Genomic DNA, 26,770 nt, shown 5'->3' on the forward strand with positions numbered 1-26,770 from the left:
TTTGGCAAAGGTGGCAAGGGTGGTTGTCCCAGGCCCTTTAGACAACACTCCTCCCCTCAGACAAGCAGTCTCCCCGGGTGTCTCCTACCTCTGAGTGAGCATTTCCCCTGCGTGCTTTTATTGATACAACACCGAGGGAATTACACACAATTTGAGAAAAAGAGTTTTAAGTCGGCCTCTCAGATTAGTCAGAGCATATAAAGCAAGGTTCTCTCTAAGCCTCTCTCCTTTTTATAACTCAAGGATTGATGCCCCTTTCTTGGTACCGAATAGGGCCATCCCTTTGATCATAGGTTAGGAACTAAAATTTATTGGAAAAAAATCTAATTCTCCAAGCATGTTGCTTTGGAGGCTAGAAACCTTCTTTAGGGATTAAACATTTCCCATGAAAGAAGTACACTGATTGAAACCAAATTTTATCTGTATTTCAGCATCAGCAGTGGCTGCCACACTCTGGAAGAGGATTTTTATGGGAACAGGCAAATGTCCCCGAAAAAAAAATGTCTTAACAGCCCCAGACTCATGCACATAAGAAACGAATGGGACAATTTAAATCATTATGTTTCCAAAAAGGAATTTCAAGTTCTATTAATAAAAGGCAGAGTCACTCAAAGATGAAAAGTTTAGCGTAACTCAAATGAAAGTGAGTGACGTGACCACCTGCCGATATGTACGCCCCAGCTAAGATTAGGAAGACCATTACGGCAGCTCACAGGGCTGTGGTGGTGATCAGCGTTACCTGATTCATCGACTCTCATCTTTTTAGTGGGGCTATCACAGTTCTCATCGTCCGACATTTCCATCTCTTCTTCGCGACGGATGCCCATAAGCTGCTCACTCTGAGCATTCCGAAGTTCCTGGAAGCAGAGGACCCACGGGCGTCAGAGTCGCAGACACGTGACACTGCTTTCTCAGCGGTCTCTCGGGGTATTAAGACTGATACAGACATGTCTTCACCTCCCATACGCTGCCCCACCTAACCCAGAGGGGAGTTCTGCGGGGTCTGGGGATACCGAGGGATTCGGTATCCGATTCGCAAGAAATCCCTGCTCACCAAAGGTGAATCAAGGGCTCGTCAGCAAGATATTCAATCTCTTGAGTCTTAATTTCCTCTTTGGTAAAAATGGGGGCAATAACATCCACCCTGGCAGGGCTATTTTGAGGCTCCCACAGAAATGTCTATTACCAGGAATGGCACGCAGGAGGGGCTCAGCTAGTGATTAGGAATGCACACAGGAGAATTTTTAAAAAGGCCTCATCTACCCCTGAACCACTGGGGTCACTTTAGGGATATTTCATCTTTCTTAGGGTCAATTCACTCACTGAGATAGTGGGACAATAAGAGTTTTGAGGATAAACAAGTTAATGCATGTGACATTCTTAGCATCATGTGAGATTTGGTTAAGTTGAAAATTAAGTTCATGCGTAATAGTGTCCCTGAATGTATGTGCCCACATGTGATCTCTCTCTCTCACACACACACACACACACACACACACTTCAGATATCCAAAGGTGTTCCAGGACAAAATAAAAGCAGATGCCCTCTTTTCTGGTGTTTCACATTATCACAGGGGTTTATTGTTTGTGATGTAATGGTTGTTTTAGCATCCCTTTAAGATCTAAGGATTGTATCTTTCTCTGTTTCCTAGAGAAGTGACTGTAATCAAGGCATTTAATTTCTTTGAGTCTCAGTCTACTCACACATCAACGAGATAGTAGTAATACAAGGCTGTTTGAATGGAAAAGTGTTATGTTAAAATTCATTTTCAAAAATAAAGACTTACATAATAAATTGTTTACTACTGTGCCTAAAAATCAGGACACTGTAATGGTTTACATTAAATTACTATATTACTATTTTGCATCAAGCTGGATATTATATATTTGTAAATTCTTATCTATTCTGTTCTCTTACATGTTCTGATCTCAAAGAGGGAAAAAAAAATAAGAGCAGGGTTGCATTATTGTTTTTCTCCCCATTTAAACCAAGGTCTCTAAATAAAAGTCAAACAGTTAAAATAATTTCACTTTATAATAAATGACTCTATGACTCACAATAAAACTAAATCACAACACTAGCGTGTTAGTGGCATGACTTTAAACGCAAAGTGCCCTTTCAATGGATGGATGTGTCTGTATTATTCTGTTATAGGTCCTCTCAATTCTCCTCTCTCCATAGTGCACACATTTTAACTGAAGCACGATGGATGGGGAATTATGTTTTGCCAATCACGCTCGCACGGTCAGCTCTGAGCCCCAGGAAGCACTACTGCAGAAACAGGGAAGCCATAAGACAGGGAGAAGGAGAGGTAGAAGGGACGTCCCTGGGACAGGACCACCCGTCACCGGGCAGTCCTGAGCGGCACAATGATGAAGGCAGCGTTCCCTTATTTGACCGTGCCACCCAGCAGAGAGAGGTTCCAATTCCGCCTTAATAACACCATCGGAGCTCGGAGGTGGTTGTCACATGTGATTAGTGGGGAGGTTTTTAGATTGTGGACAGCTAATCTTTCCACTGACAAGGGGCCCACTTCCCCAGGAGGTGGCCTGAAAATACTCGAAACAAAGAAACTTCAGGTGGAAAGAATAAAGGAGGCTGAAAGGGTCTGTTGTTTAGTCTTTACAATTAATGACAAACTGTCATACAGTAGCTGTTCTCGGAAGGGTGATGGAAAGGAAAAAAAAATTGAAGGGGGAACAAAAAGCGGTGGGTGTTTCCACAGGGTGCCTCTGGTTCAGCAGTAAATCACTAGTACACTCTAATAAATCTGTAAAGGTGTTGCCGATAATTAACAGACGCTGTTCACGGGAACGTGGAAAAAATCAAGCCAATTATCAAGCTTATATGCAACTGAGAAATCATCCACAATGTTAAACTGCCAACTGGTATTTAATCAGTTAGGCGACATGGAGGAGAGAAAATCAAAGGTAATTTAGAATTCTATTTCCTGGTATATCAAAAGAGGCGGTGGGAGCAGCAGGGAGACGCAAAGACCCTTTCCAGGAGCATCTCTCTGGACTGCTTCCGTTTCTGCCTCCCGGGAGGAGTGAAGAAGCAGGGTTCCTTGGGACAAAGCCAGAACCCTTTGTGTGTCCTGTTCAGCAAAGGAGAGGATGGCCCTGCACAGGAGGCGGCAGCAGGGCTGGGGAGCAGGACCAGACATGGCAGGAAGCCTGATGGATCAATGAGTTGCTGACACTCACGTACTAATGCCAGATTTGGTAGGTCTCGATTTATCCAGAGTTAAGCCACCTGCCCTCCTCTTAACATTTCTCCTAGTATGTCTGGTTTTGTGTGAAGCCAAAAAAGCAAACAATTCATAGGCAGATCATTCCCACACCTGAATCGTGCTTTGTGGATTCCAATGAGTGTCTCAGAACACTCATCTTGGATATTTCATCACTGATTTCCGGGACTCTTTCCTCCTGAAAATCAACCCTGACATGGGTCCTGAGTCAGTCAGTGTCTGCGAGAGCCTGAGATGAGCTCCTGTTGGTTTTCTGCCCCTCTTTTCCCCAACATTGAAGAGAAACCCCACCTCCTCCTTATCCATCATCCTGGGCAGAGGAACAGAATTGTATCAGTCACCAGCCACATTCTCCGAATTTGTGAACAAAATAAAAAATGTCCTTCTTCATAATAAATTGCACTAGCGTTTTAAGTGTCCCATTATTGTGAAGTCATTCAGTATTCACCATAATAACAGTGATAATAAAGAATTCATTTGGTATGCATGTGGATGCTACATCCAGCGCCATTGGTATTCAACTGTAATTTAGCATTAGTTAATGGGCACTTAAAATGCTACCCAGATGATTGATTCCCCGGCACTTTGTGGTTCCTCAAACTCTACATAAAACACTTATTTTCCAAGTGTGAGCCAAAATCATTAAATAAATAAACCTTACCTTCTATAAGTTTGGGATTTGGAAAGAGGGGGTTATCATTTAGAGAGCTTTAATATTAACATGCTAGAAATGGAGAAGCATCCAAATGAAAGACATTCTCTCGTTAAATAAAAAAAAAGAAGAAGCAAACAAAGACAGTATACTTACTTTCAAATTACAGGTTCAAAGCGAACACTACACTGCAGGGTTAAAAATAACAGCTGGATGAGCAATGACTCATGACACATTCTGGTTCTTGTAGGTGGCAGGGAAGGTCGAGGTCTGAGCTCTTGCCTCAGGGTAGATACTCACACTTCACACATGCACGGATGCAGAAAGGTGGGCAGTGCTAGCCGGGACATTCACTACCTAGGGACATCTGCTCTGGGGAGGGATCTGACGGGACCCATCGGCTGGCACAGGGGACTACAACATTGCTTAAGATGAGAAGATGTGGCTGAAAGGCACACTTGCCATTTCTAGCCAAGGGGCCAATGGTAACCATGGTGCCACAGAACACTGGAAAAAAAAACAACTCAGTAAAGACCAGTTTTCTACTTTACGTTACACTTTTTCGGCACAACGATTACGCCAAGGGCTTATTTCCAAGCTCTTTACTATGAATGGGAGAGATGCTTTTCTCTGCAGGAAAGAAAAGCTCTCCGTCCTCCAAGCATCAGGTCAGCTGCTTTTATGGACCAGGGGACCAATCTGAGCTGGATGTGGGGCTGACAGTGAGACAGGACACGGGCCGGTGGACTGCCCGCTGTAACAGAAACCATCATGGCTGAAGCCACACTCTTCCCTGCCAATCCAGCTGTGTGATGGTGGTTAGAAAGTAATAATAAAATCACCAACCTCAGAGTGCTTTCGCCAAATGTCTATGTTCTTGCGCTGAGCTTTCGAGAAATGGTCCCAAGCTTTTTGTCTGGTAGAAGCGTTGAAAACGGCCACAATCTGCTCAACTTTGGTGAACAAGGAAGTCAAACAAGACAAGTAATTTATGTTGTGATCACTCCAGGGAAGCAAAGCAAAGGCACTAAGAGTCTACAGATGATGTCACAGTAGAAATGACATCATCCATATCCATCCGATTCGTGCCTTTTCGTACTTACATGTTAGCAAGGTTGGGGAGGTCTCCCTTCAAGTCTGTCTCCACAACTTTAGGTTAACACAAGTTCTAAATACAGCTGGGGAAAGGGCATGGACATTGGCACCCAAGCCTTCTTGGGTGTCTAAAAACATGACTTGGTGGATCTGTCGACGTAGATCTATAGATATCCAGGCACCGGTGGTGGCATACAGATACAGATCTACAGATCCAGGAACGCCCGGGTGGGCGCCTGAGAAGTGAAGCCAGGGTGGAGCGGCTGAACGAGGAAGAGCCAAACATCCATCTTTCCCTCTGCTGGCCTCCATCTCAAGGGCCCTGTTGCCGCCCTCTGAAGACATTACCGTGTCCAAGTTCCAAGGCGGGGCAGTGAGTAGTGGTGTCATGTTTCCCCTCGATCTCAAGGCCATTTTCACTCGTTGGTCCCCCCTTCTCCCCCGTGGCACCCACTGCAGCCAGCTCTCCAGCCCTCTGGCAGTAAACAGGAGCCACTGCCTCCACTTGAAGACAGACCGAGGCTCTCACCCAACCAGCGGCACAGTGCATGCAGATCTTAATGCAACACCATGTGGCGCCCTCCAGGGTTTCAGCACAGCCACAGACCATTCTCGGTGACTCCGTTTTCACTTTCATGATGCTCCCCTCCCCCTCAGGCTCCCAACACCCTTGAAGTTCTACTTCTATCACTTTGACTTAACGTAGCACTTCTGTGGCTTCCAGGCAAGGTGCTATGTCCATGGTCAGTGCTGAGGGGTGGTGAACAAAGCTCTCCAGGGAAAGGAAAGGATTCTTAGCAGTGGAGCTCAGAGATGGAGCCAACCTACTGCAGATTTAATTTTGCTCAAGCAGTTACCAATCTACTAAGCACGGGATTAAGGAAATCGTGGCACTGAATGAACCATATGATTAAACCTGAACTTCTAAACATTTAGGAAATGTTAGGAAAGCACAGGTAAAATGAGCTTATTATGGATGCTAATGCTCTACTTAACATAAATCTTTCTTAAGTGATTTCCCAGGGCTCTATTATAAAAAAGGATATCAAAGCTCTTCCCAATCTTCCAGGTGTCCAAAGAATGTCAAAGAGAAATAGAATAATGCCTGCAGAAGAGCAGCACCTGATGCCCTGATTTCAAAAGTGAGCCCACAAAACAAACAAGTGTGTGATGGAGGAGAGGAAGAAAGCGGATTTCCTTCACTGACTACACGGTGCTGGCTAAGTCGATGTAGTCGTGTCTGACTCTTCACGACCCTATGGACTGTAGCCCGCCAGGCTCCTCTATCCATGGGGATTTTCTAAGCCAAGATTACTGGAGTGGGTTGCCATACCTTCCTCCAGGGGATCTTCCCGACCCAGGGATTGAACCTGCGTCTCTCATGTCTCCTGTATTGGCAGGTGGGTTCTTCACAACTGAGCCACCCGGGAAGCCCTACTACATGGTAAATATCTTCTAATATTAACAAGTAACTACTTCTCACTCTGTGGTGATTTTCACAGGGGCTCTCCCGTGGACTGTTTTCTGCCTCAAGGGAATCCCAACTCCGAATCTCCTTATCAAACTTCATTCTCCGGTCACCTGATGAATTCGTTGTGCTTACTTGGAACAGGAGGATCTGTGGGCAGCTAAGCTCTCCCCCACCTTGAGTACACTCAGTTCCCCTCTCCCGCCTCACCTAGAGGAAGGAACACTGCCAGGCCAGTCCCGCCAAACCACCCCTGGTGCTGACTTTCCCCTGATCACCCACCCCCAGGGCTCCGCTCAGCTGCGCGGCTGGTGGAGAACTGGTTCGACTCCTGCAGCCTGGGTTTCCTGTTGCTTTGTCTGCGGGGAGGCTGCGAGAATCTGGGGCTTCAAGCTGCCTGCTGCAGGGGCAACACAGAGCTGCAGGGGCAACACAGAGCAGCCGGCCCAAAAGGCCACGGTGGGATCCACCGTCTAATGAGATTATCTGTCCAGGGTGGTGATCGTGGGATTGTTAGAGAGTAAAGGGCTCCACTGCTTTTAATAGTAGAACTCTAACCAGCATCATGGTTAGATGACGGTGTCCTGAATGGTGGGTGTCCTGACACCAGGCCTGAGGACAAAGCACAGGACAGGTTGAGACTGAGTATCTGGGGGGTGAAAGTCAACATTCTGCCAGCAGTCAGGGAAGGCTGTTAATAGAGGGGATATACAACAGTGAAAATGGTGAGGTCACACGTGTGTGTGTGGAGTGGCAGGAAAGTAAGAGGGATCATTAATGCACGTGGAGGCGTACAGAAGGCGAGGCATGTAGAGGAAAGACTGCACAGGTTCAAGGGTAAATACAGACCCCCGGGTATCTACTGAAGCCCAGTACTCTTAAATGAGGTTAAGTGCCTCAATTATTTAGAACATGTTATTACCACATCCCAGGGCATAAGTTCAATTCATTCATTCATTCATTCAGCAAACATTGAAGATCCTCTGAATGAACAAGCATTTGACTGATTGTTAGAAACACACAATTAAGACAAAGCTCATGCCCTTGATGAGATCACTGTCTCTAGGGAGAAATAAAGACAAGCAGGTAATTACCCTACACAAGAGAGGTATTGATGACAGCTACCAGTCCATTCTGAAGGAGATCAGCCCTGGGTGTTCTTTGGAAGGAATGATGCTACAGCTGAAACTCCAGTACTTTGGCCACCTCATGCGAAGAGTTGACTCATTGGAAAAGACTCTGATGCTGGGAGGGATTGGGGGCAGGAGGAGAAGGGGACGACAGAGGATGAGATGGCTGGATGGCATCACTGGCTCGATGGACGTGAGTCTGGGTGAACTCCGGGAGTTGGTGATGGACAGGGAGGCCTGGCGTGCTGCGATTCATGGGGTTGCAAAGAGTCGGACATGAACTGAACTGAACTGATGGGGACACAGTAACTAACTCAGTTAGGCAGAAATCAGATGGAACATCCCTAAAGAAGGCCACATCTGCTAAGTCTTAAATGATGAATCAGTGGCTTGCCCAGTAGAGAAGGCAGGGGCGGCTGGTTCAAAGACAGGCATGGAGCTGTGAAAGGGCTTTGTGTGAAAGTAGCTGGTGAGGATGGGGCTGAATCTGGGTGAGGATGACTCAGGAGGGACTGTGTATGTTATAAGCCAGAGTGTGACTGTATACTGTAGACCAGAGGAGGCACCGTCAAGTAGGATTTGTTGGGGAGACATGATGAAGGCTTGGGATTAACACAGGGCACTGGGTGGAGAGAGGAGCAAGGAGTCAACAGGACACAGTAGCTGACTTGCTGTAAGGTTGGAGAGAAGGGAGAACAGAATGGCTCAAGCTTGGGACGTACACCAGAGACCAAGAGGATGAGCACAGTGGAGGTCTGTGAGAGGAGATTAGGAGCTGACTTCTGGACAGGCTGAATCTGAGATACCTGAAGGTCATCCAGATGGAGCCAAAACATTAACACACATTGGAGGTTTGGGGAAAAAAGTAAGAATTCAGAGATTTATCTTGAATTTTCTGGGCCATTTTCAACTTCATGTAATTAATTGTATTCTGTTCAATAGCGCATTAACTAAAATGATTATCTTTATTTCTTATTAAGTTTTATACTCCCTACCCCGCCCCACATATTAACAAGTTAAAGAAACCTCAAAACCAAAACCCCCAAACTGGGTAACTTGGCTTAGGTTTAAAAAATAACTCGCACAGTATTTCTGAGGTCCAGCTGACTCCTCTCATTTCGGTACAGACTAACCGTGAGCCAGCTGTGTCTTTCAAATGAAAAGTGCATGAAAGGACTCAGAAGAATGCTAGGCTCGGCATGAATTCATCCTCATTAGGGAAACACTATCTCAAAGAGTATGCCCTCATGGATGGGATTCCAAGCCAGCGTATTTTTTAAAATCATAAATCAGGATGACTGCTAGGATTGATGTCCCAGGGAAAGACCATTTAGTCTTCATTGTTTCCAGCAGGACACACCAAAGAGCAAGTTGGTAAATTTGACTACCACTCACCACTTCCCCAGTATGATTTATACAACATATTCCATAAGGCAAAACTACAAGTAGTTGCTAACGTGGGATCTTCAACACTCTATTTCAATGCTGAGACAGAGAAATAGTACACAAGACGGTGCTGGCCTGAGTTCACAAAGACAGCATGCAGAAGTTGAGCTGTGAGCAGAATAAACTCACGTCAACCCCCACGGGGCCTTCACCACCCAGGGATCTGCAGAGTGGTGGCTGGAGGCCCTACACCAGCCTACAGTGGTTAGAATACTTCAGCATTTTGGAAGCATTATCAACAGAGCTCTCAGTAAGAGAATTAATATGTAATCTTTATACTTTGCAAATCCCCCCTCCCATTATATGTATTCAGGCCAGTTCAGCCGCTGTCGTGTCCGACTCTGCGACCCCATGGCAGCACACCAGGCCTCCCTGTCCATCACCAACTCCCGGAGCTTGCTCAAGCTCACGTCCATCGAGTCGGTGATGCCATGGGTTTCTAAGTATTAGGTTTGCCTACATTTAGGTTATTTGAGAAAAATGAAAAAAATTTAAAGTGATGGCCATAAAAGGAAATGAAGTTGGGTCATTTGTGGTGGATGTGGATGGACCAGCGTCTGTCATACAGAGTGAAGTAGGTCAGAAAGGGAAAAACATATATGTGATATTTTATATTATTATAATGCATATATGTGAAATCTAGAAAAATGGTACAGTGGAGCCTGTCTGCAGGGCAGGAATAGAGATACAGACGCTGAGAACAGACGATGGGGACACAGAGGTGCAAGGGGAGGGTGAGACGAACTGGGGCAGGAGGACTGACGTATAAACACCGCCACACATGAAGAAGCTAGCTAGTGGGACCTGCCGTAGAGCACCAGGAGCTCAGCGCGGGGCTCTGCGCTGACCCGGAGCGTGGGATGGGGGCGGGAAGGAAGCCCAAGAGGGAGCGCGTATCTGTGTACATAGAACTGATTCACTTCCTTGTACAGCAGAAACGAACACAACACTGGGAGGCAATTACGTGTGTGCGTGCTCAGTGGTGTCAGGCTCTCTGCAGCCCATCGGGCTCCTCTGCCCATGGAATCTTCCAGGCAAAAATACTGGAGTTGGGTGCCGTTTCCTGCTCCAAAGAATCCTCCTGACACAGGGATCGAATCCCAAAACAATTATCCTCAATAAAAGAATGAGAGAGACTGATTTTTTTCAAAAGGATGCTTGAATGTCCGTCTTCGGGGTGACAGTCGAGTCCCTGAGGACACATCTGGCAGGTGTGAAGGAACATAAGGGAAGGACGAAGAGAGGAAATGGCTCATCACCCTTTGAAGAAACTCTTACGAAAGGATAAACTGAAGTATACTAAACTTTGTGAAGTTTATTTCAGCAAAAGTGGATTGCAACCGAGCAGGAGGGAACCGGAAGTGGCCAGGAGTGCTCCGCTGACGGGAGCCGGGGAGATTCCCCGGGAGCAGGCAGAGGCTGAGCAAGGGTACTGGCTGACTCGCTGGTGCTCAGACCCCAGCTGCTTATTTGGCGAGCGGCTGCCCTCAGGTTTCTGTCTTAACCTTGAGGCATGTGCCGGCGGAGGGTTTGGTTTCCAGCCCCACCATGGCCTGAGAGCCTCCTCAGCCTAACGGCCTCTACCTTTAATTAACTGAACACTGTGTGTGTGTGTGTGTGTGTGTGTGTGTGTGTGTGTGTGCACGAGGTGTCCGGCTTTTTGCAATCCCTTGGACTCTAGCCCCGCCAGGCCCCTCTGTCCATGGACTTTTCCGGGCAAGAACATTGGAGTGGGTTGCTATTTCCTACTCCAGGGGATCCTCCTGACTCAATGATGGAACCCACGTCTCTTGCAAGTCCTGCATTGGCAGGTGGAGACTTTGCTGCTGTGCCACTGAGAAGCCCAACTGAACACCTTACTAGCGATTATTCGTTCTCTTATACACGTAACAGGCACACATACTTGTTAGGATTTTTTTTTAATTCTGAAGAATTTATACACATAGGTGTGCATGTCGAGTGTATAAGAGAACTGAACAGTCTACTAGTGAGTGACTATTCATTCTCTTATACACATTACATGCACATGTATGTGTATAAATTCCTCAGAACTTCAAAAAAATCCTAAGACTAAGTAATTTAATACATTTTCCCGGTATTTCTCCCCCACTTCAAACTGTTTGGACATCTGTTGACTTCAGAACAGACTTCTTATATGAGAGAGAACTTTACAAATCCTCTTGAGAAGCACTTGACTTCAGTCTTCTCAGAAAAGACAAGCTCAGAACAGGGCGTTCTGGGTAAACACCCAGGACAGATCCCACTCCAGTATGCTTCTGGGGAAGGAGCCAGGCACCAGACTTCTGGGCCGCCCCAGGCTCCTGGTTTTTGAGCTCTGGACAGAAAAGCATTGGAAGCAGTCAAAGAGAAAGTTAGGCTCCTCCAGAGAACAAACACAGACCTCCTCCCCCACATCCTCCTGAGCTTATGTCTGAGTCTCTGAACCTCCTGCATCTTCTGTTCCCACCAAACAGCTGTGACAGAACCTCCCAACCATTTGGCGGTGGTGGTTTAATCGCTGTCTGTGTCTGACTCTTGGGGGCCCATGGACTTTAGCTTGCCAGGCTCCTCTGTCCATGGAATTCTGCAGGCAAGAATACTGGAGCGAACTGCCATTCCCTTCTCCAGGGGATGTTCCCAACCCAGGGATCAAACCCAGCTCTCCTGCACTGCAAGTGGATTTTGACTGAGCCACTAGGAAAGGCCAATACCTGGAGAAATTGATGAAGTCCTCATAGGCAGTAGGCCTGCTTACATAGAGCACCTCAAACAAATCTTCCAGGCAGAATGTTTGTTCTTAAAACTTGTCTAGGTTCCAGATAGAACCTTAAACTCTGTGGGGTTCAGAGGAAATTTTATTTCCCTTTAAGGGCTAACATTTTCCCAAATTCTCTGCCAGTGGCTTGGAGAGATTTTCAAAGGCATGTAACAAGTGAAAGAAGGGGAGTTTCCCCACCCTGGCTCATCAGTGCTGTTATTAAATACTAAAAGCGGGGGTGGGATGGATGAGCCTTGGCCTTGGATTGAAGAATTAGAACAGAGAATGGATAAGTGATCCAGGGCTTCTGGGATGCCCAGAGGAGCGAGACAAAGCCAGAGGGAGGAGCAGTTAGTGTTGAACACGACATGGGAGGCTGCTAGAGCGGCTCCCAGAGATTCCTGCGCCCTTACTCTGGTTCTGGGTCCTCAGCTCAGGAGCCAGTCAGTCTGGCGGGAAGCCCAGGAAACGGAATTAACTCGGCCCAACCCATACATTAAGGAAGCATGGGCTGGAATTTCAAGTCGAGGAGGAAAAACGGCCTTCTGGGGTTCTGTCTTGAGATGAGTCAAATGAATCATGCTGTGTAACCCTGTGAAATCCATGACAGCCTTGTTAAAAAGTAAAAGTGTTAGTCGCTCAGTTGTGTCCCACACTTCGTGACCCCATGGACTGTAGCCTGCCAGGCTCTTCTGTCCATGGAATTCTCCAGGCAAGAATACTGGAGTGGGTTGCCATTCCCTTTTACAGGGGATCTTCCCGATCCAGGGATCAAACCCGGGTCTTCTGCAGTGTGGGTGCCTGCTAGGCCACTTCAGTCATGTCTGACTCTCTGCGGCCCTCTGGATCATAGCCTGCCAGGCTCCTCTGTCCATGGGATTTCCCAGGCAAGAACACTGGAGTGGGTTGCCATTTCCTTCTCCAGGGGATCTGCCCGACCCAGGGATCAAACTCATGTCTCTTATATCTCCTGCTCTATAGGCAGATTCTTTACCATCTGAGCCACCTGTGGCCAAAACATCACCAGCAGGTGCCGCAGTTCTGAACTTCCTGTCTGGATGAGGTAAAAAATCTGATTTTGGGCGGGGGGAATGGGATGGGGCTAGGAAGAAACACATGCAGATTAAATTGTAAAAAAAAAAAAAAAAGGAAAAAGAAAAGGGTCCTTTTAGCAAATTTTAAGCAAGCAGGAAATGGTGACACTGTTTAAATAAATGCTAGGACATTGGACAGTGACTTTTTAAGCTGTGTATAAATCCCACTACATTTCAGAGAACTGTAGATGCCTTTATTTAATGCATCTATTCAAAGATTCAGGGAAGTAACATAACAAAAATCCATGAGACTTTTATAATTTTAATGGTTCCTTACAATATATAGAACTCATTAAGCTTTTTAAGACCCAATAAATCACCCTGTCTAGATTATCCCTTTGGACTAAATTAAAGTAATATATGTATATACGAAAAAAGGAATAAATTGAAAAGTCAAAGTCTATCTCCCCATCCTGACTACTTTCCACTCAGTGTCTCTTTTTATTTCTTTACTTATATTTTTTAACTGGAGGATAACTGCTTTACAATGTTGTGTTAGTTTCTGCTGCATGACAAAGCGAATCAATTATGTGTATACATATACAGCCGCCTGCTTGAACCTCCCTCCATCTGAATCAATTATGTGTATACATATACAGCCTCCTGCTTGTGTATGCATGGAACCTCCCTCCATCCCTCTCCTCTAGGTCATCACAGAACATGCGGCGGAGCTCTCTGTGCTGTTCAGTACGTTCCGTGTCTCTCTTTAAACTACTGTTAAGAGCCTATCCCTCCAGAGAAAATGTTATATGCAGAGTACACACTGTGTATTTTACTATGTGCAACCTTTTTAAACTTACATAGATGTGCTATTATATACACTGTGCTATATCTGAGCTTTCCTGGTGGCTCAGATGGTGAAGAATCTGCCTGCAACGCAAGAGACCTGCATTTGATCCCTGGATTGGGAAGATCCCATGGAGAAGGGAATGGCAACCCACTCCAGTATTCTTGCCTGGAGAATTCCACAGGGTCTTGTTTGGAAATCTAGCCTTATGTGCATAATTAACAAGGCCGCAGTGGACACCCTCAGATGTATTTTCTGACACATTCTTACCTAAATATCTTTATAAGAGATTCTTAGCAGTGGGAAAAAGATAGAGTATCTGAATTTTTAAGTGCTATCACCAAGTTTCATTCCAATTTTCTGCCCACTAAGTGTTTTTCAGATTCTTTTCCTATCCCATGTCAACAGCTGGTAATCAAGTGTTTAAATTCTGCCATTCCTGATCAATGAGAAAAGGCTTGAAGGACATGATGACCAATGCTCTGAATCTGAGCTATCTGCGTTTGCAGTTTCCATTATGAATCACAGAAAGATGCCTACAGAGTCGTCAAAATGGCCCCTTTGTCAGTGGTTGGCTTGTCTATCACATAATCAGGAAGGGGAGAGTTACAGTTTGTGTTCCTTCTTTGTGACCTTCAAAATGGTGACCCTGCCTTCCTCTGGGTCACCATCAACTCCATGAGTGGTGCTAGGAAAATCAGACAACAGTTGTTGGTTATTTGCAGTTACTTAGACTTAATTGGGTTGCCATTTCAGTGTTCTTGCCTGGAGAATCCCAGGGACAGGGGAGCCTGGTGGGCTGCCGTCTATGGGGTTGCACAGAGTCGGACACGACTGAAGCGACTTAGCAGCAGCAGACTTAATTGGGCAGACACTACACTTGATTTGAAACAGTGGTTTTCAAAATGTGGATCCTGGACCAGTACCATAAGCATCACTTGGAAACTTATTAAAATGCAAGGAGCCCCTACACTTACTGATTAGAAACTCTAGGGGTGGGGTCCAGCAAATTATTCTTATGAAAACATTTTCCCAGTTTTATTGAGATGTAATTGACATTGTGTAAATTTAAGGTGTACAACATAATGATTTGCTATAGGTAGATATTGTGAAATGATTACCCTAAGGTTACTTAACATCCATCATCTCACCTGGGTACCACATTTTTTTCTTGTGATGAAAAATATTTAAGATTTACTGTCTTAGCAACTTTCAAGTATGCAATACAGTATTGTTAACTATCGCTGCCATGCTGTACATTCCATCCCCGGGAATTATTTATAACTAGAAGTTTGTGCCTTTTGACTGCCTTCATTACTTTCCTGCACCTCCACCTTCGGCCTCTGGCAACTACCAGTCCAGCAGACACTCTTTTCTAAGGTCTTCAGATCATACTCACACATAACAAAAGTTTGAGAATCTCTGATTTTAAAATATTATCTCATTTAAATTTCCCAACAACTCTCCATATACTGAACGCTATGGTTTTTCTAGTAGTCATGTATGGATGTAAGAGTTGGACCATAGAGAAGGCTGAGCACAAAAGAATTGATGGTCTCAAACTGCAGTGTTGGAGAAGACTCTTGAGAGTCCCCTGGACAGCAAGGAGACCAAACCAGTCAATCCTAAAGGAAATCAAGCCTGAATATTCACTGGAAGGACTGATGCTGAAGCTGAAGCTGCAAAACTTTGGCCACCTGATGTGAGGAGCCGACTCACTGGCAAAGACTCTGATGCTGGTAAAGACTGAGGGCAGGAACAGAAGCGGGTGACAGAGGATGAGGTGGTTGGATGGCATCATCGACTCAATGGACCTGAGTCTGAGCAGACTCTGGGAGACAGTGAAGTATAGAAAAGCCTGGTGTGCTGCAGTCCATGGGGTTGCAAAGAGTTGGATATGACTGAGCGATGAACAACCATAACTCTCTGAGGCAAGAGTTATCGTTATGCCTGTTTCACTGACAAAGAAACTGAGATTCACAGAGAGGTGTCGTTATCAGTCACATACTTGGCAAGTGGTAAAGTTGGGAATGGAAACAGCATCTGGGCAACTTCACATCATGCGTTTATAACCATTTGTACGTGTATCTGTACTATGAGCCCAAGTCTTATGAACACTGGGGAGTGCTAGACCTTTTACAAGGCACTGAAGACAAAAACGGAGAAGGCAATGGCACCCCACTCCAGTACTCTTCCCTGGAGAATCTCATGGACAGAGGAGCCTGGTAGGCTGCAGTCCATGGGGTCGCTAAGAGTCGGACACAACTGAGCAACTTCACTTTCACCTTTCACTTTCATGCATTGGAGAAGGAAATGGCAACCCACTCCAGTGTTCTTGCCTGGAGAATCCCAGGGATGGGGGAGCCTGGTGGGCTGCCGTCTATGGGGTCGCACAGGGTCGGACACAACTGAAGCAACTTAGCAGCAGCAGAAGACAAAAAATGCCAAAGATGCTGCTGGTCCTCGCAGCCCCAAGGAACCCCAGTATGAAAACTGCTGGAAAGGAGGTGGCAGAAAATGTCAAAGGAGGCGGGAACGACTTTAACGACAGCTGGAGAAAAGCTTTAAGTAGAATTTTCTAACACAAAGAAGCCAAATATTTGTGTTTATGCACAATAAAGGACAGAAACATATGAACCTAATAGAAGCAGAATATATTAAGAAGAGGCGGCAAGAATACACAGAAGAACTGTACCAAAAAGAGCTTAATGACCCAGATAACCACGATAGTGTGATCACTCACCTAGAGCCAGACATCCTGGAGTCCGACGTCAAACAGGCCTTAGGAAGCATCACTACGAGAACAAAGCTACTGGAGGTGATGGAATTTCAGCTGATCTGGATTCCAGCTATTTCCAATCCTAAAAGATTGCTGCGAAAGTGCTGCACTCAATATGCCAGCAAATTTTGAAAACTCAGCAGTGGCCACAGGACGGGAAAAGGTCAGTTTTCATTCCAATCCCAAAGAAAGGCAATGCCAAAGAATGTTCAAACTACCACATAACTGCACTCATCTCACACGCTACCAAAGTAATGCTCAAAATTCTCCAAGCCAGGCTTCAACAGGATGTGAACTGAAAACATCCAGATGTTCAAGCTGGATTTAGAAAAGGCAGAGGAACCAGAGATCAAATTGCCAACATCCACTGGATCACAGAAAAAGCAAGAGAATTCCAGGAAAACATCTACTTCTGCTTCATTTACTATGCTAAAGCCTTTAACTGTGTGGATCACAACATAATACGGAAGATTCTTAAAGGGATGCGAATATCAGACCACCTGACCTGCCTGATAAGAAACCTGTACTCAGGTCAAGAAACAACAGTTAGAAGCGGACATGGAACGACAGACTGGTTCCAAATTGGGAAAGGAGTACGTCAAGGCTGTATATTGTCACCCTGCTTATTTAACTTCTATGCAAGTACATCATGAGAAACGCTGGGCTGGATGAAGCACAAGTTTGGAATCAAGATTTCTGGGAGAAATATCAATAACCTCAGTTATGCAGATGATACCACCCTTGTGGCAGAAAGTGAAGAACTAAAGAGCCTCCTGATGAAAGTGAAGGAGGAGAGTGACAAAGCTGGCTTGAAAATCAACATTCAAACAACAAAGATCATGGCATTCGGTCCCATCATTTCATGGCAAATAGATGGAGAAACAATGGAAATAGTGACAGACTTTATTTTCTTGGGCTCCAAAATCACTGTGGACAGTGACTTCAGCCATGAAATTAAAAGACGCTTGCTCCTTGGAAGAAAAGCTCTGACAAACCTAGACAGCATATTAAAAAGCAGATACATTACTTTGCCCACAAAGATCTATCCAGTCCAAGCTATGGTTTTTCCAGTAGTCATGTATGGATGTGAGAAGGACTGATGCTGAAGCTGAAGCTCCAATACTTCAGCGACCTGATGTGAAGAACTAAGTCATTAGTTCTAAGTCATCAGAAAAGCCTCTGATGCCGGGAAAGATTGAAGGCAGGAGGAGAAGGGGACGACAGAGGATGACATGACTGGATGGCACCACCGACTCAATGGACATGAGTTTGAGCAAACTCCAGAAGTTGGTGACAGACAGGGAGGCCTGGTGTGCTGTGGTCCATGGGGTGGCAAAGAGTCGGACATGACTGAGCGACTGAACAATGATGGGACAAGAAACTGCATTGAGCCCTCTCCAATCTGAAAGACACCAAGGAAGAGTCTGAGAGTCTGGAAAGCGGGCCCCTGCTCGCCTGTCTGCCAGACTGCAACTGATCCCTCTTGCGGTGCATCCTCAGCATGTGCTTTCATCTGTTAAGAAAATCTGTCCTGCTTCTGTTTATCACTGTTGTTGAACAAATGCCTTGGCCGGGAAAGCTCAAGGCGGGGCTGGGTGAGAGCTTTTAGGGGTCTAGGAGTGGCAGAGGGCTTCGGGGTACCCTGGGAGGGCGGGGAGGGGCAGCAAGCCTGCATGGCTGAGGCTGCGGCTCCATCTCTCAGCAGCCACGCAGCGTGCAGAAACCTCCCCTGGTTTGAATCCCTCGGTCAAGAGAGGTGGACCAGTCAGCCCCGTGCATCCTTCCTATCCCTGTTGTCCCACCACAAAGACGCCCGCAAACTTCTTGTGAAGGGACAAATGGCTTCTCAGCTCACATGCCGACCTGCTCGAGCGGGGTGGGCCCACCTGAGCTGCCCGGCTCCTCCAACAGAGCTCTCCCGCCGTCTGTGGCCACACTCTCACCAGCCGCACGGGACGGTGTCCTTTCTTTGAGCACACATACTAACCTGTACTCCCTTCTCAGTTGCACAGACAGTTACGGACACGTCGGCCTTCAAGGAACTTTCCTGGCCCCTCACTTTCCCTCAGATCTAATGTGAAGGTCCTGTGGCTTTAAAGGGTCTTTGGTAAAAGATATTTCTTTTAAACGTGTGATTCTTTCCAAAGTAGCTCAGAGGCTGTTTCCTCACAGGAGCCCCCCCCGTTTCTCCTCCTCTTCCCCTCCCCCTTGCCCTGGGCAGTGGTTTCTTTCCCAGACCCTGAAACTGGGCTCCGATCCACGGGGGAAAGGCCTTCATCCTTAGCACCCGAGAGTTAGATATAATATTTCCTGAAGTTCTGTGTTTCACACAACATTTGTATGTTAATTCTTAAAATCTAGCCCTCTAAAAGTCTTCATTTTCCAGAGTGTGACACGTAACTTCTCTCTCATCTTTTGCTATCCTTACATTTTAAAAGAAAGGCCAATATTATAGTGTATTACTTAACCAACCATATATATAGGTACAGGTATGGCTTCTCGGGTGGTGCAGTGGTGAAGAGTCCGCCTGCCAATGCAGGAGACGCAGGAGACCTGGGTTCTATCCCTGGGTCAAGGAAGAACCCCTGGAGAAGGAAAATGGCAACCCACTCCACTATTCTTGCCTGGAGAATCCTGTGGACAGAGGAGCCTGGCGGGCTTACATGGGGGTCACAAAGTCGGACATGACCGAGCACGCATAGAAGGACAGACAGACAGACGGAGGCGATACCAAAAAGGCTCAACTCAGTTCTGGCAAGTTTCTAGAAACTTCTGCCATCTGCTTTGCTGTCCTATGGAACAGAAAACTGTGCTCATCATTGACTGGGAAGTTATTACAAAAGATATTGTCTCTGGATATTTTTTTCCCCTAGAGCCAAGAGGTTTTTTTTTTTTAATGAAACTTTCATTTGCAGCACTGACAACACTAGAAAATACAGCCATCTGTGTAATTTAGAGGAAAAGCAGAAAACCTGGCGCGTGGCTAAGGCCGTCATGGGGAACTTCCTTCCCAAGGATGTACAACAGCAATGATGACCACAGACACGGGAAAACATTTTAACACTTCATAAAATTCTTTTTTTCCCGACAGCAGGGACACGGGAGCCACATGTCCCTTGGTGGAAATTTAAAAAAAAAAAAAATAATAAACTGAAAAGTTTGGCTCAGAAGTTCCTAAGGAGGAAATGATTTCAGAGAAAGCCTTTTAGGCGGGAGAAATGTGAACAAGGATGCCAATCGCCTGAAAGGGGGGGGGTCGAGGTTTAGAGGGAGATCAGACACCCCTCACATTTCACTCCAGCCCTCTGCGTGCTACCTGGCACTTAATAGGGACCCAGTAAATATCGTGGATGGGTGTCATCATTCATTCAGACGCCAGAGGCTTTTACGATTTCAGTCAAGAAAACAGATGAGGACGTGCCAGAGGAGATGCAAGGTGCAGCCTCTCTGATATGAATTTTGGCCGATCAATAGTCACACATGATCTCAGGGGGCAAACGTGGCTTAAAGCTCACAGTGCCGCCTGGAGCTGTAACCCCACAGCGGGGCAGAGTCGGGACAGGCGTGGGTGGGGGGCACACTCCAATCCTCTGTTCTGTGATCAGCTCAGGAGCCACTGACATCCTGGCTGGGTCCTGGCAGGTGCTGGCCGTGTGCAGACGTTCAGGGATGTTCAGGGGCCGAAGCTGTTGATACAATACATGCACGCGTGTGTGGTCAGTTGTGCCCGACTTTGTGATGCCGTGGACTGTAGACTGCCAGCCCCCGCTGTCCACAGGGATTCCCAGGCAAGAATACCGGAGTGGGTTGCCATTTCCTACTCCAGGGGATCTTCCTGGCCCAGGGATCGAACCCCTCCTCCCCTGTCCACTGCACTGGCAGGAGGATTCTTTAGCACTGAGTCACCTGGGAAGCTCGCTGACAGGATAAGGACAGCGGGATTTTCAGAGTGGGAAGAGACAATCCTACGGGATCGTCTGGTGGAACACTTTCCCCACAAGAGATGATAAAACAAGACTCAAGGAGCTTCAGGATCTTTCCTAAAGTCACCTGCCTAACTTATAATCAAGCTGGGACTAAAATCAGGATCTCCTGGTGCCTGGTTGAAAGTCTTTCCACTGTTTTTGAGATCTAAGACGAGGTTGATGCCATTCCCTATCATAGAGGTACAAAGCAAATTTGCATGATGGTTCTAACCTTTCCAATCGGCAGGTTAAAACAATATTAATAACAGTGCCATAATACTACTTCTACAAAATTCTCAACTATGGTACACTCTGTGTATTTCACTTTTAAGGGGAAGGGTATATTAGAGCAAAGTCAGATGAGATCACGGCTTACCTCAAAATCCAACACTGAGAATGAGTTTTAGGTTAACACTGCAATTTCCAATCTTCAGTTTCGTCTACCATATCTGATCAACAACCAACACTTGTACTGAGGTGCTTACAAGTATCACGTCTGAAAGTGGTACAGCGAGGTGAGAAAAGAGAGCAGCAGATGGACTGTCTTTGGTTAGCCTAAAATCGTGCTAGAGGAAAAAACCAAACCCCCAAAACCTGATGCTTAGGAAATCATCAAATGCTCAAGTGGACAGTACTAACAAGCGCCACAGAAAGGAAGAGAGAGGGTGGTGGTGATGTGTAGAAAAGACAGGAAAACTTCACGGAGGAGATGTGATAGGAGCTTTGGTTCTTATCAGACAAGGACAGGGAGGAGGTCCAAGCGTGGAGGTGAGAGAGAGGGTTGCGCTAGAGGCAAAGACTTCCTTTTCTAACCATATTGTAGCATTTCTATTCAGTGTGATGCCAGTACATTTCTTTACCCCCACCTGCAAACTATAAATTCATATTTATAACATCCTCCTCTGATCATTTTCAGCTTTCATGAACACACATCACACAAAGAAAGTCAACTGTCTGAGAAGCTGAGTCTTAGTTTCTAAGCTACCCACAGACTGCTAAATGGTGGGGGCCCAAGAGGTCTGCTCTCAGAACCTCAGTTTTCTCTTCTCTAAAATGAGAAGGTTTGGGCCGACAAGTGTCTGAAGTCCCCTCCAGGTCTGACACTCAACAATTTCTACTTTTCTGTTCTGCTCGTTAATATTTATGGCATGTACTCTTTTTTTTTTTTTAACTTTGTGTTGGGGTAGAGCCAGTTAGGAGCTTCCCAGATAGCTCAGTTAGTAAAGAATCCACCTGCAATGCAGGAGACCCCGGTTTGATTCCTGAGTTGGGAAGATCCCCTGGAGAAGGGATAGGCTACCCACTCCAGTATTCTTGGGCTTCCCTGGTGGCTCATATAGTAAAGATTCCACCTGCCATGTGGGAAACCTGGGTTCGACTTCTGGGTTGGGAAGACCCCTGGAGGAGGGCATGGCAACCCACTCCAGTATTCTTGCCTAGAAAATCCCACGGACAGAGGAGCCTGGGGGGCTATGGTCCAAGGGGTCGCCAAGAGTCAGACACAACTGAGCAACTGAGCACATGCACAGAGCCAATTAGCAATGCTGTGCCAGTTTCAGCTGAAAGGTGAGGGGACTCAGCCACATATACACATGTATCCATTCTCCCCCAAACTCCCCTCCTACTCAGGCTGCCACATAATATGGAGCAGAGTTCTCCTGCGTGCCAGGCGGCTTCTTACCGCTGAGTCACCAGGGAAGCCCTCCGTGATGGCACATATTCTTAGTATCACTAGGCCCTTCTCCATCACCATCTGCTTCCTGTTTGCCTTTTCCACACCTTCCTCCCTTCCCCATCTCCTCTCTCACCGAGGAGTGTGCTGGGAAAGTCCCAGAGTGGCATGATCACGGAGTGTTTAAATTTTCATCAGACGTGTGTGCGTGTTGTAACAAGGCATGCCCAATTGATCATCTTGGCATGCATATTAATAATTGAGGGCCGTAGAACATGCTTCCTCAACTTTATAAACAGTTTCTCTCTGAGCTTTGAAATGACAAGCTTTGCTCGTAACTGAAAAACTGAACTCAGGCAGGCCTATGGGGAGTTTCCTCAGAGGTATTAATGTTTAAAAAGCGAAGAAGATCAAAACCTGAAAGTCTCTCACTTGGGAAACCAGGAGGAGTTTCTGCTCAATGGGCAGGTTAAGAGATGACATAAAGATGAAAAAAGGATGATGTGAGAATAAAATGGCATAAGGATGAGATGATTCACCTGCATTGAATTGTCTTTTTCCCTTTCTTTATATCTAGTAAATGAGAATCTATCCAGCTGGCCTTGAAAGGAAGGGAAAGACCCAGGGGCCCCAGCAGGATAAAAGAGGCTCTCACCTAAACATCCTGGAAAACTGCACATTCATGGTCAGAGGTGGAAAATGATCCAAAATACGAGTGGCTGCTGTACTCCCCAAACTCTGGTTGGGTTTAGCTGCTGCCCTTTGACACGATACACCAGGGCCCACATGGAAACAATGCCCGTTGGATTATAATTATATAGCCCACCCTGGGGTGAAGGCTGGAGACAGGAAGAAAGTCAGAACTTAAATAAATGTTGGCGGAACTGAATACCAACAAAGCTAGAAGGTAACTGCTGGCCTCTGATGCAGACCTTGAAATAAATCACAACTTTACATTATTATTCATGGCTCTTGATTTTTTTTCCCCTTTGAGCAAATGCTATTTGTTCAAATATGAAAACAAGGACAAATGTGATCAGCAAAGCAAGGAGATACATGCATTCAACCCAGCTTAATGGACTAACATTTCATGCAATTTCCCTTTCCCTGTTCAACAAAATCTATATAGGCATCCACACTTTTCTGCACTTGGACCTTTGTAATGTACCTGAATTTTCCTGGTAGTTGTTAGATGGACACCGCCTTCAATGCCAGGCCAACCCCACTTACTGTAATAAGTTAGTTCAACAATAGACCTGCTCCCAAACTACCTATGAACAACTCCCTGAGACTTGGCTTTCTAATAGAAAGGCTCCCATGGAATGCTAGAACAATTGTGGGGATCTTTTAAGTGGGAGGAAGACACTGCCAAATAACCAGCAGACTTCCAGCCACTTTGCAGAGTCAAAGCTGAGATGTCATTCCTGAATCTTAGTGCTTTACAATCTTAATCTAATTCTAAACGAGAAAGCCAAATGTGGCTCTCGCAGTGTCTGCCAGGAATATTAAAGCTGACAAATGGGGGGTTTGACTGGTTCTGCTTTTGGAAAATGTGACAAGTATGAAGACTGCTGTGGACTTCAGCAGCTATTACTTTAGAGGCAGCTCTATGGATACCAAACTCAGCCTGAGGCCAGCTGGGGAAGCAGAAAATGAGGTGCAGACCGAGAAACATTAACTCCACCAGACCTGAAACAAGATCTATTTCAAAATTCAAAGGCGGATGAAATGTACACATACCTACCACGTTAGCCAGGTTACCAGTAACATTTTCATGACGAATTTCATGTTAGAACCTGGATCCCTTTTGCATCTGGGGAATTGCCATCTTTGTAACAGCACACAGAAATGAATGGAAAATTCTGGTTGTTCAGTGAGCTGTGCAATGCTCCCGTTCTATCTCAGAGGTCTAACTCCAGCTGAGGCTCACATTGAAAGGATCTGCATATTTTCAAGTCACCCTCAAGGGTCCTGGCTATTGACGATTCACTCGAAGGCCTCCCAGGCCTTCCGGCTGAGGCCTGTAGCCCTTGGACAGCCCTGGGGGCCGTCAAGTTCACCTGGGCTTTTCACCTTCTCTGTCGGCTGCCGAAATACTTCCAGGATCAAATTACAGGGTTACGGAGGAATCTCTCAAATAGTAACAGGGAGATGCGGAATGCACAGGCTGTCAGACGGTGACAACTGGGAGATGTCAATGTGAACTTTGGTGTTTATTTTGCTACCTCAACTCTTCTTATATCCTCTGGCCTGTGACCAAGTCTGGTAAAATGTAGCAATCTCCAACAAAAGCATAGCTGGTGAGCTCTCTATTCAGTTTGTTTGATTATACATGCAAGGTGAAAACTCTACAGACAGGACTAACACTGATGAAAAACTCTTCTGGGAGGTTCCTGGAAACGTCTTAGCTCACTGTTTCAGGCTTACTTCCTGTCTTCCTTCCAATGCACTCATTCATATTCACTCACTCACTCACCCATGGAATATTTCTTGCATATTTCCACATCCCAGGCGCCTGATACACATCTGTGACTAAGAGACACATGTCTTTTCCTTTGTGATGCTTATAATAATAATCATAACCAGACAATTTATCAAATTATACCCATTTGAATGGGCTTCCCAGGTGGTGCTAGGGGTAAAGAACCCAACCGCCAACACAGGAGACATAAGAGATGCAGGTTCCATCGCTGGGTCGGGAATATCCCCCTGGAGGAGGGCATGGCAAACCACTCCAGTATTCTTGCCTGGTGAATCCCATGAACAGAGAAACCTGGTAGGCTACAGTCCACAGGGTCACAAAGGGTCAGACATGACTGAAGTGACTTAGCATGCACCCATTTGGATAAGTGCTCTGAAGGACTGATGAAATATGAATGGCGAGCCTGTTAGGAGAGGGGAGATCAGGAAGGCCTCTCTGATAGGATGGTCTTACAGCCAGGACTGAAAGGATGAGGATTCAAGATTGCAGACTGCAAGGATGAGAACATCAGACAGAGGGAATGGATGTGTAGAGGCTCAGAGATGGGAGGGAGCTTTGATGGGCTCAGCAGGAAAAAGGCCAATGGAGATGATGCCTCGTGAGTCGAGCGAAAGCTGACGCAGAAGAGGCAAGCACAGTGAGCTTGGGAAGATGAATGTTATTTTAAGTGCAATGGGAATCTACTCAAGGGATTTCAGTGGAGAAGATGTGCTCTGAATTATGTCAGATGATGTGTGAAAAATAGATTGAGCTGGAGTAAGGTGGAAAGGGAAGAATCACACATGGCAGAAACTGCAAAATGTCTGCCTGCAGCCATTCTTCCCTCCTTCCTTACCTGAACTCCAGTTTTATTCTGGAGGGCAATGGGTCCAGTCAAAAGAGTCTATTTCCCATTTTCCTTGTATAAATAGCTTGGCATGGCTACATGTAATACTTCTGCACAACAGGACATAAATAGAAGCCTGTTGGGGACTTTTTGGCAAGTTTTGCTTTTCTGTTTTAAAGGTACAACCCTTTCCTCTTTCTTCCTCTCCTTTTTCTTCTGTGATTCCAGCTAGTAAAAAAAGAAGTGATGGCAGGAGAAACAGCAGCCCTCTTAGACAACTATCTAAGAAAGCTAATAACGTCACAGAAACCTCAGGCCTGGCGCTCTTCAACTACCAAACCAGTGCCAACAATCTGGGTTTCACCGTATGTAAAACAAAAACTCTCCATTTGTTAAGATCAAGTTTGGTGGGGGGTTTCTATTACTCCCAGACACCATCATCGTTCAGGCAGCCTGCACTTGAAAGGCTATAGTGAAAATGAAGAAAAGTGGGCTAATTTGAATGTTGAAACAATGGGATTTCTCGATAGCCTAGATGGGCTTTGGTGGTGGGAGATGGTGGGTGTGAAAAGTACTCAACAGGATCTGAGTCTGAGAATTAGTAAAATGGGAAGGAAAAACCCAAAGAGGGGCAGGTTTGAAGATTAAAAGCAAGAATTGAACTTTTGATATTGTACAGGTGAGGTGCCTAAGCGGTGTCTTGAGAGTAATCTCCATTCCTATGATTTCCATGAGACGGGATCTTCCTCCTAAATCTCTTGCTCTGGCCCTTCATTCTCTCCTTTTCAGGGAGGGAGAAAGTAAATCCGCTTGCCTGGACAGAACACAGTGAACCCTTGACTAACACGGGTTTGAGCTGTGTGGGTCCACTCACATATCCTGTACTACAATATGGCATCATCCATGCTTGGATATGGAACCCAGGACAGGGAGGGCCGGCTGCAAAGCTACACTCGGATTTTTCATCACATGTACGTCACTCGAGGGTCACCTGTACTCATTTCCATCAGCTTCTCCACATGTGATGTGGCACATACAGATACAGGCTCTGCGGGAAGCAGCCTGTGGTCCTCAGTGCTGCCTGTGGTCCTCGGTGCTGCCTGTGGCTGGAAGCTCAACCCCCAGGTCAGCATCAGGGAGCCCACCACGGCTGCAGATCTCAGTCCCATGATCCGGTTCAGCCTTAATCAGGAGTAACAAGCTGGTGTTGGTATTCCCACATGCTAGACCTGTCTATCTGTCTCTCAGTGGTTTCACACCTTGGCCCGCTTCTACCTGTGTAAGGTTGGACATGTCCTGTTCACTCAGCCACATGATCGCGTGCTTGTTTTTAACAGGGGCTTGTTGCAAAAGATACTGCCAGAAA

At 46.1% G+C, this 26,770-nt stretch overlaps 1 protein-coding gene across 3 annotated transcripts in view; it reads right to left on the reverse strand.

Annotated features, from left to right (window-relative positions):
- ENOX1 (ecto-NOX disulfide-thiol exchanger 1) overlaps positions 1-26,770 on the reverse strand; it is a 340,778-nt gene that overhangs the window by 137,094 nt on the left and 176,914 nt on the right. For all 3 annotated transcript variants that reach the window (XM_055541998.1, XM_055542001.1, XM_055542000.1), the window contains exons 8-9: positions 4,749-4,855; positions 740-857 (exon numbers count right to left, since the gene is read on the reverse strand). In XM_055541998.1, coding sequence (XP_055397973.1) covers positions 740-857; positions 4,749-4,855 — 225 coding nt within the window. The remainder of the gene's footprint in view (positions 1-739; positions 858-4,748; positions 4,856-26,770) is intronic.

This window comes from Bubalus kerabau, chromosome 12, assembly GCF_029407905.1.
Source record: "Bubalus kerabau isolate K-KA32 ecotype Philippines breed swamp buffalo chromosome 12, PCC_UOA_SB_1v2, whole genome shotgun sequence".
In the NCBI taxonomy this organism is placed as follows: Eukaryota; Metazoa; Chordata; class Mammalia; order Artiodactyla; family Bovidae; genus Bubalus; species Bubalus kerabau.